Below are 20,070 nucleotides of genomic sequence, written 5' to 3'. Positions count from 1 at the left end.
CTCTTATCCCTAGGCACCAGGGTGGGGATCTCTATTTTGCTTCACATAATTTTATCCTCACAATGATCTTATGAAGGAGGTTGAATGTATAATTGATTGATGAGACTCACTGCCAAAAGATGTCATGATGGCTGCCAGCTTAGAGGAATTTTAAAATGGGGAGGGGATTGTTAGACCAATTCATGGTGGAAAAGTCTAATAACAGTGATGACTAAGTGGAACCTCCAGCTATCTCTGAACACCAGTTGCTGGTTAGTTACTGTGTGAAACAGTGGACTAAGGTGTGTGTTATGATACAAACCTGCAGTTGAGATTCCTGCGTTGCAGGGGGTTGGTCTAGATGACCATCAGGTCCCTTCCAACTCTACAATTCTGTGATTCTACGAATCCATAAGCCAGGCTTTCTGAGGTGGACTGTACATCTGAAAACTAAATGGACAGTGGGTCATGGGTCTGAGCCAAGCTTCTCATATTCCACTGCTGGTCTTGTCGTTCCATGGGGGAAAACAAAGACTGAGAGTTTGTTGAGAGCCAGCTAATAATTCAAAAAATCTTGTGAACTTGGATTTCCTTGCTGGGACATAGTTGTCCAGAAGCTGCCCAGGAGCCTTGCAAGAGCCACCAAGCCCCGCTACCTGCCCCCTCTCAAATGCTTTTGCCTGGTTGTCCTCCCTCAGTGCAGGCATCTGTGTCTCCTATGGCATCTTTTACCAGCCTGGTACCCACCAGTTGATTTTGGATTCCAGTTCCCAGCAAGCATCCCCAGCAGCCAGCATGGCCAACGACCAGGGATTATGAAAGCTGGAGGGCACCTGTCATCAGGCCAGATCGATGTGCACCCTCAACCAGGGTGTCTTGGGCGTCTCCCAGGTGTGTCCCTTAGCTGCCAGTGGCGCAGGCCTTGATTCTTGGCACGCTTGACAGGCGGAAACCCAGGCAGTAATGGCATCGTCCATGTTAGGGCACCAGACATAACACCGAGCCAATGCCTTCATTTTGACGATTCCCGGGTGGCCAGCACGCAGAGCCTCCAGGAGGCGTTGACAGAGTCTTTGGGGAATTACGATGCAGTCTCCCCACAGCAGACAGCCACGATGAGCAGGCACCTACTGGGAGTCAGCAGCTGGTTCCCATGAGGCTGCAACCTGGCCTGCCTAGAGGTGATGGTCAAAGTATGGCTTGCCTGTAAAGGGTGGGGTCTCAGCCTCCACCTCCTTTTCAAAGCAGTTATGCGGCAAACTTGGGGGCACATGTAGGATGATCAGGGGGCTGGGACTAGGACTGGAGGATGTCAGTTGGTGGCAGGTCCCAGGTCTGGCCAGCTCTTCTTCCCCCTTGAACTTAGGGGGAAGTTGGCCTGGAGAGGAGAAGACTGGGAGGTCTTGATCTTCAAATATCTAAAGGGTTGTCATATGGAAGATGGAGCAAGCTTGTTTTCTGCTGCTCCAGAGGGCAGGAAGCAAACCAAGGGATTCAAATGTCAAGAAAGAAGATTCCAACTGAACTTCAGGAATAACTTACTGTGGGTAAGAGCCATTTGACAGTGGAACAGACTGAGAAGGTGGTGGACTCCCTTTCCTTAGAGGTTTTTAAACAGGTTGGATGGCCACCTGTCCTAGATGCTTTAGCTGTGGTTCCTGTAATGCAGGAGTTTGGGCTAGATGACCCTCAGGGTCCCTCCCAACTCTACAGTTCTATGGTTCTGTGAACTAAGGATGCTTTTAGGCAAGAATCAGGACAAGGCAGCACAGCATCCAACTCTTTCAGAGGCTGTTTGGTCTTGCAAAGGTTTGCTGCTTCTTAGTACCAAAAGCAAACCATAAACTTGTACCTTGTGCCTACCTGCTGGATCCAGGAGGGGCCAGGAAGGCAGTATCTTGCTTGACAGAAACCCTTTGCTTTCTCTCCCGCCCCAGGACTGCCCTTTCATTGTGTGCATGACTTACGCCTTCCACACCCCTGACAAGCTGTGCTTCATTCTGGACCTGATGAACGGTAAGGAAGATCAAGTGGGAGATCTTGGGGTGGGAATATGCACAGATTGCTATGCCAAGTTCTGAGCTTTGCAAATAGAGGCCAGTCCCTCCATTTGCAAATGGAGGACAGTCATGGGCTTTCACCTCCCCGCTCTGCTTGCCAGTGTTGGAAACAGGGTCAGATCCAGCAAGGCCATTGCAGTGTTCTTTTTTAAAACAAAATTATTAACAAATTCAACATAACAAATCAACAATACAAATCATCTTCATTGTTTTTTCCCCTCCCATTTTTCTCCCTCCCACCTCCCCAACAAACCCCCCTCCCTCCCCCCCAGGGCTTCCCTCAGCTCCTCTCTCTGATTTCTCATCTCATATTGTTCTCTGCATATTATAAAATTCTATACATCCTTATATTATCTACCCTCCATATTAACCCAATAAATTTGTGTATGTTTATTCAAAACCTGCCAAGGAGTCCAGTTCATTTTGTTGGTTTTTTAAATAGACTGTAAAAGGTTCCCATTCTTCTTTAAAGTCACAGTTGTCTTTATCTCGCAATTTACATGTCAGTTTCGCCAGTTCTGCATAGTTCATTAATTTCTCTTGCCACTGTTCTTTTGTTGGGGTTTCCTCATTTGTCCATCCTTGTGCTCTCAAGACTCTTGCCGCCGTCATTGCATACATAAAAAAATTCTTTACTTTTCTTGGCAGGTCTTGTCTAACAATCCCTAACAAAAATGCTTCTGTTTTTTTTACAAATGTCATTTTAAACATTTTCTTCAACTCGTATATCATTTCCCCAAAAAAAATAATTTCTCTGCATTCCCACCACATATGGTAAAAGGTACCTTCCTTTCCTTTACATTTCCAACATATATTTGACCCAGTTTTATACATTTTTGCTATCTGTACTGGTGTGATACATCATGTACATCATTTTCATATAATTTTCTTTCAAAAGAGAACAGTCTGTAAATTTTAAATCTGTTTTCCACAATTTTCCCAGTCTTCAAATTGTATATTATGCCCTATATCTTGTGCCCATCTTCATCTTTTGTTTCCCATTCTAGCAGAATACTATATGCATCCTTCAGCAACTTCATTTTCCCTTCTATGACTTCCTTTTGAAATCTAGAAGTAGTATAACTAAATCCTTTCTTGTTATCTTCTTTATACATCTTATGTAATTGCCTATAGTGTAGCCAACTCTGAAAATGATCTTTTATTTCCTCATACTCTTTTAGTTTCCATTTTCCTTCTTGTTCTTTCAGTAAATCACTATATGTAAGCCACTTCCCTTTCTTTCCAAGTGGCTTGAGCAGCAAAGCTTCAATTGGTGAGAGCCACCAAGGTGTCTTTTGTTCTATTAAATCTTTATATCTCTCCCACACCCTCATTAATGATTTCCTAATTACCGTATTTTTTGCTCTATAACACGCACCTGACCATAACACGCACATCATTTTTAGAGGAGGAAAACAAGGGGAAAAAATTCTGAATGAAACAGTGGATGTATCATTTTTGTGCCTCATGCTGTGGCCACAGACATGTGATCTGATGGTGAGTTTGGGGTAGCCCAATGCAAAAATCCTGAGAATCCCTGTGGATCTGTGCTTTGTAACCATGTTTTTGCACCATTGCAGCCCCAGGCAACAGTGGGTGCGTGATTTTTTTGGTGCAGGCTGTAGCCATGGACATGCTATGTGATCTGATGGTGAATTTGGGGTGACCCAATGCAAAGATCCTGAGGATCCATGTGGATCCATGCTTTGTAACCACGTTTTTGCACCATTGCAGCCCCAGGCAACAGTGGGTGCGTGATTTTTTTGGTGCAGGCTGTAGCCATGGACATGCTATGTGATCTGATGGTGAATTTGGGGTGACCCAATGCAAAGATCCTGAGGATCCATGTGGATCCGTGCTTTGTAACCACGTTTTAAGTGGGGAGGGAAGGAAAAACACAGAAGGGACAAGGAGCACGAGAGGGGTGTACAGAGAAGCAGCTGGCTAAGAATGCAGGAGAGGGGTTTAACGGGAGGGAGGAAAGGAAGGCAAAAGTTTTTCCCCACCCAGTCACCCAAGCCAGCCCTCCCCCCCCTCTCTCTCTCCCACCTGCATGTTTTCCGGCTGCCTGCAAGTCCCTAAAATGCTTCCCTGGACGCAACAGCACCGGAGCACGGAGAGGAATTAGAAGGAAGGACGATCCTTTCCTTTCCCCTCTGCTTGCCTGGAGGGGAGGGGATTTGCCTGCTCTTTGTTCCGTTTGAGCAAACAGGAACCAAAACAGAACAGGGTGGGCAGTAAGACCCTGAGGCAGAATGCAGGAAAGCAGCCGCTTCCTCTCTCACGTTGCCGGATTTTTGCCTCTGCGCTCCGGCCAGTCGGCTCCAGGGACCACACATTCGCTCAATAACACGCACAGACATTTCCCCTTACTTTTTAGGAGAAAAAATCTGTGTTATAGAGAGAAAAGTATGGTATATGATTATAGAATCCTTTATGTACTTTTCCTTTCCCATACCATAAGTATGCATGCCATCCAAATCTGTTATCGTGACCTTCTAAGTCCAATGCTTCTTCCTTTTCCAGTTTTATCCAGTCCCTAATACATACCAAAACTGCCTCTTTCTTTTATATCTGTAAGTATCTTATGCTTTATCCTTGGCCTTCCCCTCCCCCCCCCCGATAAACTTGGAAATTTCCTTCTGTCATCTTTTGAGGCAGTCATCTTTCACCATTACTGGGACTGTCTGGAAAAGTAAGAGCATTTTTGGCAAAACATTCATTTTTACCGCTGCAATTTTTCCTAGTAGGGAAAGGTTCATTCTACTCCTTATTTCTTTTTATCTCAAGCCGCACTTTTTCATAGTTGTCTTTATAGATATTTATATTTTTTGATGTTAACCATATCCCTAGATATGGACTTCTATCTCAATACTTTGCTCCAGCTCTTCTTCTTTCAAATTCTTAACTAATAACTTAGTTTTATTTCTATTTAATTTAAATCCTTCCACTTCCCCAAATTTATGAATCTTTTCTATAACTCTGAGTAGAGAGTTTTTTGGATCTTCCACTGTAATCACTAAGTCATCAGCATATGTTTTTAATTTAAACTCACTTTTCCCTGTTTTTATCCCAGTGATCTTCTTATGTTTCTGGTAAGTACTTCCAGGACCAGAATGAACAAAAGCGGTGATAGTGGACAACCTTGTCTAGTTCCTTTTTGTATCTTACAGTCTTCTGTTATCACCTGATTTACAATTAATTTGGCTTTTTGTTCTGAATATATTGCTTGCATTCCTTTAAAAAATTTGGATCCACAATTAATTTCTTCAAGTAATTTTATCATAAAATTCTAAGATACGTTGTCAAAAGCTTTTTCAGCATCCATAAACATCACTGCTGCTTTCTTTTCATTTTTAACCTCTAGGTATTCAATTACATTCAGAATATTTCTTATATTCTCGTTCATTTGTCTACCTGGAAGGAATCCTGCCTGATCTTGATGTATATCAAGCGGGTCTTCAGCACAGTTTGGGGATGGTCCTTCAGAGCATCCCAAGGATGGGCAGGTTGCTCCCTTTGGGTTCTCCACCAACACTGAATCATTTCTTGAAATTTTTAGATTTCTCTCCTCAATCATGCGTTCTCTTAAGTGGCTTTTGCTAGGATGAAGTTCTTTTTCTTGGGAGGCTGGTGTGGTCCCTTCCCTCTGTTGTGTTCCATTTTTAAATTGTTTTGTGAACCACTTTGATGACCTTTGGAATGCCAAGAGGAATATACCATATTTTTGGCTCCATAAGACACACTTTTTTCTTCCTAAAAAATAAGGGGAAATCTCTGTGCATCTTATGGAGCAAATTTGTGGTCCCTTGAGCTGAATTGCCCAGGGGCAAAAAGCAGATCATGCTCTCTTTTTTTGAAAGAGGGAAGTGGGTGTTGAAACAAAGCCACTGATAGCAAGCGATCGGAAGTGAGATAAGGGATGCTAGCAAGAAAGGAGGCTGCCTGGGAGGGGGGAGGTAAAGACAGCAAACTTGCAAGGAGAGGAGACAGGAAGACTAAATAAATGAGGAGAGAAATTAGAAGAAAAGGAGGAGCAAAAAACTGCTCCACCCTAAAAGACACTAAGGCAAACAAGAGGGAGAGGAAGCAGCTGATTGGTGGGATCAGGAGAGAGATAAGGGACGCTAGTGGAGGCTGCCTGGGAGGGGGAAGGTAAAGTCCATGGATCCTCAGGATTTTTACATTGGGTCACCCCAAATTCACCATCAGATCACATCGCATGTCCATGGCTACAGCCTGCACCAAAAAAATCATGCATCCACTGTTTCCTGGGGCTGCAATGGTGCAAAAATGTGGTTACAAACAACAGCAACAACAAAAAATTATTTATACCCTGCCCATCTGGCTGAGTTTTCCCAGGCACTCTGGTGGCTCCCAATCGAGTGTTAAAAACAATACAGCATTAAATATTTAAAACTTCCCTAAACAGGGCTGCCTTCAGATGTCTTTTCAAGATAGGATAGCTGCTTATTTCCTTCACATCTGAAGGGATGGTGTTCCACAGGGTGGGCGCTACTGTCTGGTTCCCTGTAACCTCACTTCTCGCAATGAGGAAACCGCCAGAAGGCCCTCGGCGCTGGATCTCAGTGTCCGGGCTGAACAATGAGGGTGGAGATGCTCCTTCAGATATACAGGACCGAGGCCGTTTAGGGCTTTAAAGGTCAACACCAAAACTTTGAACTGTGCTCGGAAACGTACTGGGAACCAATGTAAGTCTTTCAAGTTTCTGGGTCACCTTCAAAGGTAGCCCCACGTAAAGCGCATTGCGGTAGTCCAAGCGGGAGATAACTAGAGCATGCACCACTCTGGCGAGACAGTCTGTGGTCAAGTAGAGTCTTAGCCTGCGTGCCAGGTGGAGCTGGTAGACAGCCGCCCTGGACACAGAATTAACCTGCACCTCCATGGACAGCTGTGAGTCCAAAATGACTCCCAGGCTGCACACCTGGTCCTTCAGGGGCACAGTTACCCCATTCAGGACCAGGGAATTCCCCACACCCGCCTGCCCCCTGTCCCCCCAAAATAGTACTTCTGTCTTGTCAGGATTCAACCTCAATCTGTAAGCCGCCATCCATCCTCCAACCGCCTCCAGGCACTCATACAGGACCTTCACCGCCTTCACTGGTTCTGATTTGAAAGAGAGGTAGAGCTGGGTGTCATCTGCATACTGACGAACACCCAGCCCAAACCCCCTGATGAGCTCTCCCTGCGGCTTCATATAGATTTTAAAAAGCATGGGGGAGAGGACAGAACCCTGAGGCACCCCACAAGTGAGAGCCCAGGGTCTGAACACTCATCCCCCAACCCCACTTTCTGGACACAGCCCAGGAGGAAGGAGCGGAACCACCGTATAACAGTGCCCCCAGCTCCCAGCCCGTCTAGACGGTCCAGAAGGATGTTATGGTCGATGGTGTCAAAGGCCGCTGAGAGATCCAGCAGAACTAGGAAACAGCTCTCACCTTTGTCCCTATCCTAGATCATCAACCAGCATGACCAAGGCAGTTTCAGTCCCATGGTGAGGCCTGAATCCCGATTAGAAAGGGATCCAAATGGTCTGCATCCTCCAGGTGTGCTTGGAGTTGTTCAGCAACCACCCTCTCAATCACCTTGCCCAAGAATGGTAGATTTGAGACTGGGCGATAGTTGGCCATATTGGCCGGGTCTAAAGATGTTTTTTAAGAAGCGGTTTAATGACCGCCTCCTTCAGCGGGTCTGGGAAGGCTCCCTCACAGAGGGAAGCATTCACCACCCTGCAGAGCCCATCGCCCAGCCCTTCCCAGCTCACTTTTATCAGCCAAGATGGGTAAGGATCAAGGAGGCAGGTAGTCTGTTTCACTTGTCCAAGCAGCCTGTCCACATCCTCGGAGGTAACAGATTGGAATTGATCCCATGTAACAACACTAGACAGGACTCTAGCACTCCCCTGCCCTGGCCCTGCTCCCACAGTGGAGTCTACCTCCTTCTGAATCTGAGCGACTTTATCTGCAAAAAACTTTGCAAAAGCATTGCAGGAGATCTTGGGGTCCCTACCAGGCCCGGTGATGCAGGTGGTTCCGATAGATTGCGAACCACCTGAAAGAGTCTCCTGCTGCTGTTTTCTGCAGATGCAATAGAGGCGGTGAAGAAGACCCTCTTCACCGTCGCCATTGCCACTTGGTAGGCTCGACGTTGAGCTCTAGCCCTTGTCCGGCCTGATTCAGAATGAGTTTTCCGTCACCGGCACTCTAGCCCTCTCAACAATTGTTTCATCGCCCTCAGCTCCGGTGAAAACCACGGGGCTGTCCGGGCTCCATGCAATCAGAGAGGGCGCTTCGGAGCCAGACAGTCAATAGCCCTGGTTAACTCTGCATTGCAGCGGGCCAGCTGAAAGGCCATCATCTTGGAATAAAACATCTCCTATCACTCTCTGGAAGCCAATTGGATCCATTAAGTGGCGGGGGCGGACCATCCGAATCGGTTCCACCTCCCTGCAGAGGGGAAGGGTCGCAGAGAAGTCCAGTTGCACCAGGAAATGATCTGACCATGGCGCTTCTTTTGTTTCGCTTTTAGTTAGTGTCAGATCACCAACATCCGTAGAGGTAACCACCAGGTCTAAGGCATGTCCGTGGTTATGAGTTGGGCCAAACTTATTCAGGGACAGCCCCATGGAGGCCATGCGTTCCACAAAGTCCTGAGCGGCCCCTTGTAAGGTTGTGTCAGCGTGGATGTTAAAATCCCCCAGGACAACCAAACTAGGTGTCTCCAGGAACATATCCGCCACGACCCGAAGCAGCTCCGGCAGGGAATCCTTGGTGCAGCGGGGAGGTCGGTACACCAAAAGGAATCCTGTACTGCCCCTATTGCCCAACTTCCAAAGCATGCACTCAGAAAACTGGGTCTTCCCAATAGGATGCCTGGTGCAGACTAATGACTTCCTAAAAATCACTGCAACCCCCCCTCCCCGCCCACATGACCTGGGTTGCTGTGCATAAGAGAAACCTGGTGGACAAGCAGCAGCAAGGACAGGCCTATCTGTTTCATCCAACCAGGTCACACATGCCAAGACAAATCCTCCATCCACAATCAGGTCGTGGTTGGCAGTGGTTTTATTCATCATTGACCTGGCATTGCACAGCAACACTTTCAGGTCATGTGGGTTTCTCTTGCTGATTCCAGTATCCTTCCGGTCAGGACCAGACCTGGAGGCAGGGATAGCCCTCAAACAACGACTAAGCCTGCCTCCTCGGTAATGATATGGTCTGGTCTTAGCATAACTCCTCCTCAGGATTTTTGCATTGGATCACCCCAAATTCACCATCAGATCACATAGCATGTCCATGGCTACAGCCTGCACCCAAAAAATCACGCACCCACTGTTGTGTGGGGCCGCAATGGCACAAAAATGTGGTTACAAAGCACAGATCCACATGGATTCTCAGGATTTTTGCCAAACTCACCGTCAAATCACATGTCTGTGGCCACAGCATAAACCACAAAAATCATACATCCACTGTTTCGTTCAGAATAGTTTTTTTCTTGTTTTCCTCCTCTAAAAACTAGGTGCGTGTTATGGACAGGTACGTCTTATGGTATGAAAAATACGGTATATTGCAAATCTGTATTGACCAGAGAGTGTTCTCAGGCCTGAGCTTGCATAGTCCTGGTCACTGTTCCATTCCCACCACCCCTGCAGAAGAGGGCCTCTGGAACTTCTGGGGAGCCATCCAGAGGTTGCTGTGTTGCTTCAGGACTGGCAAGGCCCTAGCAGAGCTAGTTTAGCTGCTCCTTTCCTCCCGGTCCCAGATCCAGGGCATGTGAGGAGTCCTTCTTCTTCCTCATCAGTAGGATTTGGTCCCCCTCAGAAGTAGGGGGCCTCATGCTGTCACACAGGCAGGCGTCCTCCTGTGCTGCTGGGAATTTTCTGACGCAAGAGGGTCAGGCCATTGGCCTGACCGGCATGCATTGATTCTCCCTAAACCTGTGGTTTCCTATAATGGGGTTTCTTCCTGGGTGGTAGCCTCCGGAGAAATGCTGATGTCTGTTGACTTCCCCCTTAAGTGCTTGAGCTAGAAATAGGGTGGTCTTCTTACTTGTCCAACACTGGGCTTGTACTGCCAGGATGGTGGTGGAACTCAGCAGTAGCTCACTGGACTCACTCTCAGCATTGGACTGCAGTGTTTTTAGGGAAGGTCCTGGAGTCCCTGACAGGTTCAGCCACTGATTAATGTCTACAAGGAAGGCAGCTGGGACTTGAGTGTTTCAAGACCTTGTCGTCCCAGATGTGCTTTAACTGCTTACAGTTATTGGGCAGTCATTTCCTTTCCCCAGCACTCCATTGTGGGAAACCAATTGGCACTTGCAACTCTGCAATTAAGTGTAGAGGAATGTGTTCATTTGCTTGGGGGAGATTTGGAGGCAAGCATAGGAGGAAACTCTGCTTTGGAAGAGTGAGGCCTGGGGGTTCTGTGTCGCTCTTTGCTCCACTATAGCCTTGCCCATCTTTGCTTAAGCTGCAGAATCAATGAAGGCAGCAGAATTCAGCTTTTTCCTGGCACAGGATTTGGATATGTTAAAAGTATTTTTCCAACTCAAAACTTGCAATGGTTGACAAAGAAAACCTTTGAAGGAAAGGGGAGTGTTGAGTGGAGGTTGGGAATAGGAAGATCTGGATGTGGATTGGAAAAGGGGGGCAAGTAGAGGCCAGGAAAGGCTAGCAAATCTGGTTAAGCAACTCTTCCTAAGACGTAGACATCAAAAATAAAAAAAATCACAGTTAAATTATGGATAAAAATAAGATAATTGCACTCTTAGAAGTAGCTTCAATGTCATTTAAAGATCCAGCTAAGCGGGTGGGTCTTAAGTACCGACCTGAACACCATCTTCCCACTTAAGAGTCCTGGCATTTGCTCTCCTGGCCCAGGGGAGACTGCCTAGCTCAATGCAAGCTCTCCAGGCTCATTGGCAAAGGCCTGTCCTGACGCTGCTCCCCTTCTTGTAACTGGAGGTGCTGGAAATTGAGCCTGGCTTGTTCTTCCTGTGAAACTGACCTATGGGCCCTTTCTCTCCTCCTCTTCACCTCTAGGTGGAGATCTTCACTACCACCTCTCACAGCATGGAGTGTTTTCGGAGAAGGAGATGCGCTTTTACGCCACTGAGATCATCCTTGGGCTTGAGCACATGCACAATCGCTTTGTGGTCTATAGAGACTTGAAGGTAACTTTTACCTAGGAGATGAAAATGCCACCATGGTGCCACACAGATTTGAGAAATGAGTGCCAAAGGAGTGCCAGAGATGGATATGGGGAACTGCAGGCTGGTTTTGGAAGGAGTGAGGGATGTTCATTACAGGTGCTTGCTGTAACTGGCCTGAGAGGCAAAAGCAGAATGGGGCAGAGAGAAAGTGGCTGAAAAACCTATAGCCCTGTTCAGGCATCAGGGCAACCCAGAGTCCAACATGACAGGTGGGTGGATCTCGCCACCCACCCCGCTTTGTGAGTTGCAGGACGACTGTGAAGAGTAAAATTCAGGACACATAATAGGAAGTCCTTCTTTACACAGCACATAGTTAAACTATGGGACTTGCTCCCCCAGTGAAGCAGTGATGACCACCAACTTGGATGGCTTTAAAATCACATTGGAAAAATTCATGGAGGAGAGAAGGCCATCAATGCTCTGCCTCTAAAGTCAGAGGCAGTGATGCTCCTGAATAGCAGTAGCGGGGAAATCACCTTGATTTCCAGGATCTGCCTCTGCTTCTCATTCTCGCCCCCAGCTCACAGACTGGTGGAGGAACCATTTCATCACCGTGCCACCCCCTCCACCCTCTTTGGATTTCTAGATTGCCCTGATGCTTGAGTAAAGCTTTCCACTTTCTGTGGTTTAGCTTAAGATGGGCCAAAAAATTGCATGCTTCCAGGGGTTCAAATGCTCTTCATCTTCTGTCTGTGCCTGTGCATAGCTTGTGAGCATTTTGACCTTTCCCCCTCTGCCCCTAACAGATGAAAGGTAAGGGGGGGTCAGCTGTGCCAAAGACACAGGCCAGTGTTAGTTTTTCAGCAAGTCCATTTTCTTTTTTTTCTGGGTTGAGCATGTGCACAGTTTGGTGAACTGACCCTGTTGGTCGAACATTTCTTCGTTTCAGTTGCTAAGTAACAGGTGCTTATTGATGTGCTTCTAGCCAGCAAATATCCTCTTGGATGAACACGGCCACGTGAGGATTTCCGACCTGGGGCTGGCTTGCGATTTCTCCAAAAAGAAGCCTCATGCCAGTGTGTAAGTATTGTGCAAACACAGCTTCTGGCTGACACTTTGCACCGCTGTTGCTTTCTCTTTGCCAACACCACCATGATTACTATCATGGAATTTATCACTTATTTATTTATTTCATAAAATTTATATTGCTACCATTTATTAAATTTATAAGCCACTTTTTTGGTCAAGGCAACTCAAAATGACTTTTAACCAACCAAACAAGCAAACAAACCACCAATACATTAAAACACATTAAAACTAAGGGGAAGAAATACATTTAAAATATCCCTCCCACCCACTCTAAAAGGCCAGAGATAGAGGCCAAAGACCCAGTTAAAGAGGAAAGGTTTTGCCTTGATATATTGCTCATATGCTGTTTGATTGTAAAACACACACACACACACACACACATGCACACACAAACCAAACCCTCAAAAAGAATAAAGCAAAAAAATTATCAGTAAAGGAAATTATTTAAAACATTCAAAAAATGATTAAAATCAGAGATTGGCTAAAAACAGATTAGAACACCCATCAAAATTATGAGGCTGGGTAGGCATGTTCAAGCAAAATGTTTTTAGCAGGCACTGAAAAGAGTACAGCACCTGTCTGATGTCAACAGGCAGCAAATTCCAAAGTGCCGTGGTGCCACACTAAAAGATTGATTTCTTACAAATGTGGAACATGTATTATGTGGCACCTGTAACAGTGTCAGTTTTGCTCTTATTGGAATGCAGAAAGCTGCCTTCCACCTAGTCAGGCAGAATGGGGCTCTGACTGGCAGCAGCTCTCCAGGGCCTCAGGTGTTGAGACTGCTTTAATGTTGTTCTCGGGAGGCATTTTGTGACAAGTGGCACTTACATAAATAAGGACTGCTACCTGACCTTTTTTCACCTGGAGGTGCTGGATTGTCCCTAAGGCCCTCTGTATGCATAGAACATGTTCTGATGCTGAGTTATGGTTCCTGCTTTTCGGACACAAGATCACCAGCAACTCCATGTTTGAGTCTTAGGTCTGAAATCCTGGAAAACTGCTGTCAGTCAATGTAGACAATATGGTGCTAGATGGATCAGTGGTTTGATTTGGTACAAGACAGCTTCCCATCTTACTATTTAATTCAAAACTATGAGGTCTAGAAACTAAGTTTATTTTTAGAGAAATATGCTTTGCATGTCCAGGAGGTTGTTTCTCAAATCAGTTTGATCTCAGCTCCCTGTGGGCAGCACATGCACAGCAAAGTATTTCTCCAAGGCCACCTACTTCAATAAGAAACTCATTCTTGGAGTTTAGCCAAGTTCTCAGCATTTTTCATAATTTGGGCACTAAATTGTTGCAGAACCTTCTCACCAAAAGTATGTTCCCCTTTGCTGCATCAAAAGATTGTTAAGTTCAGAGACGGTAGTTGTGGGAGTTTCAAGAAAATAACAAAAGGAGAGGCTCCTGGATCAGGCCAATGGCTCACCTAGTCCAGCATCCTGTTGCCACAGTGGCTAAGCAGATGCCTCTTTTGGAAAACCCTCCAGCCCAGACCTGAGTACAAGAGCCCCCTTCCTTCCTGTGGCTTCTTTCTACAACTGGTATTCTAATGCCATAGTTGGAGGCAGAGCTGAGCCATCCTGGCTAGTAGCTATTGATAGCCATGTTCTCCATGAACTTGTGCAGTTCTTTTTTAAAACCATCTAGGTTGGCAGCCATTACTGCCTCCCATTGGTGTAAGTTCCATAGTTTTAAGTATGTGAATAAGTACTTTCTCAAATCTGTCCTGAATCTGCCTATTTTCAGCTTCATTGGATGTCCACGAGTAACCCTGCCCCTTGCTTGCAGATTTTAGAAATGAACCATTGTAGGTGGTCCATCAAGCCATAGCATCCTAAACTGCAGCCAGGCATTCACTAGTTGTCTGACTCGCTCCTTTTGCCTCCCTTAATCACAGCGGCACCCATGGCTACATGGCTCCCGAGGTGCTCCAGAAAGGGACAGCCTATGACAGCAGCGCAGACTGGTTCTCCTTGGGCTGCATGCTCTTCAAGCTTCTCCGAGGGTGAGCCCAGCCATCCTGGGGAGCACAGAATTGGGGGGGGGGGTCCTCCTAAGCCATTGCTGCCTTCTGTTGTGTACGTGAGAAGTGCTTGGAGCTCCTTGGAGCAACAGGGCTTTGTGATGAGATGCAAAAAGAAAGTGATTTCCAGAATTTGAGAACAATTCCCAAAGATATGTATGTAATTTGCTTTATTTAATCCACACCTCCAACATTTATCCAATCCTAATTTATAAATTAAGTTCAATGTATTGTTAAATACAATTGATAGGGGTTTTTAAAACAGTTCTCATTTAGGTCTGCTGAAATTATATTAGAATGGAAGTAAACCCAAATTGAGTTCCATTTTTTCCTGGTTATTCTTTGATCCAAATCTGACACCCATTTTCTCATACGTGTATCCTGGTTCCAATCCAAGTTTAATCCATAGATAGCTAGAATTAATTACTTTATCCAAATGATCAGACTAATGATCAGACTTTGATATATTAGCTAGCGTATACCCACTGGAACTTTAAATATTTCTGCTGGGTTATCTATAATGTTATTATAGATGTTATTATGGAAAATGATAAAAAATAGTGTTCAACTTTATAACTGCTGCTAAAATTATAATAGCCAAAAATTGAGGGAAAATCATATCTCCTGCTGAATGGACTGAGAAAATTTGGTCCATAGTAACTGTGATTAACTTAACATTTCAAAAGAATACATAAAAACCAGCCTAGCAGGTTTATGGAAAAATGAGATTGGAAGTGCCAGGGACAGGACTTTGAAGCACCACACAGGCAGGAAGGCACTGCTAAAATGAAGGAGGGGTTAACCCTTTGTTTTAGCAGCTGTTCCAATGCAAACTCTTTCCTGATTCTAAAACAACAGAAACTGCTGAAACTGTGCTGACTAAGCTAGGCTGAACTTCATTGCTAGACTGAGTTTTCATTGAAACTGCTGCTAAAAAGCAGGGGGGAAAGCAGGAAAACATTGGTTTCAGCAGGGCCTATCCATCCTGCTTAGCACTGGGTTTGGGTGTGCAAGAGAGTTCCCTGCAGGAAGTTCTCTTGCTTTACTGGAACTGAGCAAGTTTGACCTCCTTTTGCATCAGCTGTTTAGTGCTGGGTTCAAGAGCATGAGGAAAGTCTTTCACATGCGCATCTAGTAGGATTGGCCTGCAAACCTACTTTGTGCAGTGCTCCAGAAGCTGTGCAGGGGCTTTTGGCCAAGCCCCACCCTTGTTGTTTAGTCGTTTAGTCGTGTCCAACTCTTCGTGACCCCATGGACCAGAGCACGCCAGGCACTCCTGTCTTCCACTGCCTCCTGCAGTTTGGCGAAACTCATGCTGGTAGCTTCAAGAACACTGTCCAACCATCTTGTCCTCTGTCGTCCCCTTCTCCTTGTGCCCTCCATTTTCCCAACATCAGGGTCTTTTCCAGGGAGTCTTTTCTTCTCATGAGGTGGCCACAGTATTGGAGCCTCAGCTTCACGATCTGTCCTTCCAGTGACAGGGCTGATTTCCTTCCAGCACTCAGGGCTGATTTCCTTAATAATGGATAGGTTTGATCTTCTTGCAGTCCATGGGACTCTCAAGAGTCTCCTCCAGCACCATAATTCAAAAGCATCAATTCTTTGGCGATTAGCCTTCTTTATGGTCCAGCTCTCACTTCCATACATCACTACTGGGAAAACCATGGTTTTAACTATAGGGACCTTTGTTGGCAAGGTGATGTCTCTGCTTTTTAAGATGCTGTCTAGGTTTGTCATTGCTTTTCTCCCAAGAAGCAGGCGTCTTTTAATTTTGTGACTGCTGTCACCATCTGCAGTGATCATGGAGCCCAAGAAAGTAAAATCTCTTACTGCCTCCATTTCTTCCCCTTCTATTTGCCAGGAGGTGATGGGACCAGTGGCCATGATCTTCGTTTTTTTGATGTTGAGCTTCAGACCATATTTTGCACTCTCCTCTTTCACCCTCATTAAAAAGTTTTTTAATTCCTCCTCACTTTCTGCCATCAAGGTTGTGTCATCTGCATATCTGAGGTTAAGATCCGACAATCTTAATTCCGGTTTGGGATTCATCCAGCCCAGCCTTTCGCATGATGAATTTTGCATATAAGTTAAATAAGCAGGGAGACAATATACAGCCTTGTCGTACTCCATTCCCAATTTTGAACCAATCCGTTGTTCCATATCCAGTTCTAACTGTAGCTTCTTGTCCCACATAGAGATTTCTCAGGAGACAGATGAGGTGATCAGGCACTCCCATTTCTTTAAGAACTTGCCATGGTTTGCTGTGGTCAGCACAGTCAAAGGCTTTTGCATAGTCAATGAAGCAGAAGTAAATGTCTTTCTGGAACTCTCTAGCTTTCTCCATAATCCAGCGCATGTTTGCAATTTGGTCTCTGGTTCCTCTGCCTCTTCGAAATCCAGCTTGCACTTCTGGGAGTTCTCGGTTCACATACTGCTTGAGCCTTCCTTGTAGAATTTTAAGCATAACCTTGCTAGCGTGTGAAATGAGTGCAATTGTGCGGTAGTTGCAGCATTCTTTGGCACTGCCCTTCTTTGGGATTGGGATGTAGACTGATCTTCTCCAATCCTCTGGCCACTGCTGAGTTTTCCAAACTTGCTGGCATATTGAGTGTAGCACCTTAACAGCATCATCTTTTAAAATTTTGAATAGTTCAGCTGGAATATCATCACTTCCACTGGCCTTGTTATTAGCAGTGCTTTCTAAGGCCCATTTGACTTCATTCTCCGGGATGTCTGGCTCAAGGTCAGCAACCACACTACCTGGGGTGTATGAGCCATCCGTATCTTTCTGGTCTAATTCCTCTGTGTATTCTTGCCACCTCTTCTTGATGTGTTCTGCTTCTGTTAGGTCCTTGCCACTTTTGTCCTTTATTATGGTAATATTTTTACGAAATGTTCCTTTCATATCTCCAATTTTCTTGAACAGATCTCTGGTTTTTCCCATTCTGTTGTTTTCCTCTATTTCTTTGCATTGCTCGTTTAAGAAGGCCTTCTTGTCTCTCCTTGCTATTTTCTGGAAATCTGCATTCAATTTCCTCTATCTTTCACTATCTCCCTCGCATTTTGCTTGCCTTCTCTCCCCTGCTATTTGTAAGGCCTCGTTGGACAGCCGCTTTGCTTTCTTGCATTTCCTTTTTACTGGGATGGTTTTCGTTGCTGCCTCCTGTATGATGTTATGAGCCTCCATCCATAGTTCTTCAGGCACTCTGTCCACCAAATCTAAATCCTTAAACCTGTTCCTCACTTCCACTGTGTATTCATAAGGGATTTGATTTAGATTGTATCTTACCGGCCCAGTGGTTTTTCCTACTTTCTTCAGTTTAAGCTTGAATTTTGCTAGAAAAAGCTGATGATCTGAGCCACAGTCAGCTCCAGGTCTTGTTTTTGCTGACTGTATAGAGCTTCTCCATTTTTGGCTGCAGAGAATATAATCAATCTGAATTCGATGCTGCCCATCTGGTGATGTCCATGTGTAGAGTCGTTTCTTGTGTTGTTGGAAAAGAGTGTTTGTGATGACCAGCTTGTTCTCTTGGAAGAACTCTTATTAGGCTTTGCCCTGCTTCGTTTTGAACTCCAAGGCCAAACTTGCCAGTTGTTCCTTTTATCTCTTGATTCCCTACTTTAGCATTCCAATCCCCTATAATGAGAAGAACATCCTTCTTTGGTGTCATTTCTAGAAGGTGTTGTAAGTCTTCATAGAACTGGTCCATTTCAGTTTCTTCAGCACCAGTAGTTGGTGCATAAACTTGGATTACTGTGATGTTAAAAGGTCTGCCTTGGATTCATATCGAGATCATTCTATCGTTTTTAAGATTGCATCCCAGTACAGCTTTCGCCACTCTTTTGTTGACTATGAGGGCCATGCCATTTCTTTTAGGGGATTCTTGCCCGTCAATGAATTCGCCCATTCCCATCCATTTTAGTTCAGGATGTCAATATTTATTCTTGCCATCTCATTCTTGACCATATCCAACTTACCTTGGTTCATGGTTCTTACATTCCAGGTTCCTATGCAATATTTTTCTTTGCAGCATTGGACTTTCCTTTCGCTTCCAGGCATATCCGCAACTGAGTGACCTTTCGGCTTTGGCCCAGCCAGTTTATCAGCTCTGAATCTATTTGTACTTGTCCTCCGCTCTTCCTCAGAAGCATGTTGGACGCCTTCCGACCTGAGGGGCTCATCTTCCAGCATCATAACTTTTATATGCCTGTTGTCCATGGAGTTTTCTTGGCAGGGATACTTGCTGGTTCCTGCTCCAGGTGGATCACGTTTGGTCAAAACTGTCCATCTTGGGTGGCTCTGCATGGCACAGCTTATAGCTTCTCTGAGTTATTCAAGCCCCTTCGCCACGACAAGGCAGTGATCCATAAAGGGGAGCCCCGCCCTTACTTGCACCATACCTGATGTAGGTTGGGTGGGCCTGGCTTTCTCCAAGTGACCTTGTGGACTAGCTAGAGAGGCCCGGCAGGCCAAGTATAGCCCACTGGCTGGAGAAACACACACACACACGAGTTTATCTGTTCCATGCCACATCTTGGATTTTCCTGAATGTTATAGCACAGAACTTCAGGCAGCTAGCTGAGGAACATGCTTTATTCTTCTACAGTTTAGGATATAAAACTTTTCCCCCGGTATGAAAGTGTTTCTATGTCCCAATCCAAAGGAGCAGATGCAAACTTCTCTGTGCATGGATGCATGCCTTTGCCGAACTGGTGACCTCGAGATTTTTTTTGGACTACAACTTCCATCAGCCCCAGCAGGATCATACAACTGTGGTGACTGGGGTTGATGGGAGATTTTAATCCCAAACACCCAGAGGGCACCAGCTAATTTTACTAATCCCATTCTCCCATGTGCTGCCTAGTGCTCATGTCCCTGTTTCCTTCCATTCCCTTCTCTCCCTGCTTCCCCACACACCAAATCAGTGCTTTAATTTTTCTTCTTTCTCTAGGCACAGCCCTTTCAGGCAGCACAAGACCAAAGACAAGCATGAGATTGACCGCATGACACTCACAGTGGTAAGGATTCTGAACGATGCCATTGTGTTTGTGGGAAGGGTCATCGTTCAGTGGTAGAGCAGCAGCAGAAGGTCCCTGCTTCCATCCCCACTGACCTCTCCAGTTAGAGATGGGAGAGATATCTTTCTGAAATTCTGGAGAGCCTGTGCCAGCCAGCATAGATATTACTGATCTAGAGGGGTCAATGGTCTAAGGCAGCTTCCAGTGTTTCTTTGCTTTGTATCATGACTGTTACTCTGCAGTTATACCCTTTGGCCAGACGTGGTTCTGTCTCTGCTTTTGTTTGTTCCTTTCAATCACTAACTATACTTCTTTTCAGGTGCAAGCCATCACTCAAAACTGTTTGCAATAATATTAAAATGAAAGATCAGTTGGAAGACAATTAATGAAGAGCAGCAATAGCCTTCTTCCTATAAAAAAATTTCTTTAAAAAGCCTGATGAAGCAATACTAAAAGTTAGAGCATCCCAAACTCTTCCTTTGGCAGCAACAAGAGAAGTTCCCTGGGGAGACTGCTCCAAAGTTGGGCTTCCACCACAGAGAAGGCCCTCAAGGTCATTGATCCAGCCATCCACTGAATCTGCCTCTTTTCCTTATTCAAGACATGCAAAGTGCTTGGCTGCTCTTAGTTCAGGTACCCATACAGCTACCAGGAAGACATTTTTTGTTTAAAAGGAGGCTGAACTGTTTTATGGAAAACTAATTCTGTAGTTGTAGTGATGGC

The 20,070-nt window shown here is 45.5% G+C and overlaps 1 protein-coding gene across 4 annotated transcripts in view; it reads left to right on the top strand.

Moving 5' to 3' along the window:
- LOC128400774 (beta-adrenergic receptor kinase 2) overlaps positions 1–20,070 on the top strand; it is a 146,036-nt gene that overhangs the window by 110,047 nt on the left and 15,919 nt on the right. For 3 of the 4 annotated variants that reach the window (XM_053363252.1, XM_053363253.1, XM_053363255.1), the window contains exons 10-14: positions 1,917–1,995; positions 11,101–11,231; positions 12,196–12,290; positions 14,203–14,310; positions 19,281–19,347. In XM_053363252.1, coding sequence (XP_053219227.1) covers positions 1,917–1,995; positions 11,101–11,231; positions 12,196–12,290; positions 14,203–14,310; positions 19,281–19,347 — 480 coding nt within the window. The remainder of the gene's footprint in view (positions 1–1,916; positions 1,996–11,100; positions 11,232–12,195; positions 12,291–14,202; positions 14,311–19,280; positions 19,348–20,070) is intronic. The other variant, XM_053363254.1, reaches the window with a different exon arrangement.

Source organism: Podarcis raffonei, chromosome 13, assembly GCF_027172205.1.
Source record: "Podarcis raffonei isolate rPodRaf1 chromosome 13, rPodRaf1.pri, whole genome shotgun sequence".
Lineage (NCBI taxonomy): Eukaryota > Metazoa > Chordata > Lepidosauria > Squamata > Lacertidae > Podarcis > Podarcis raffonei.
Note: the sequence above shows the minus strand (reverse complement) of the source record. Positions and strands in the feature narration are given on the sequence as shown.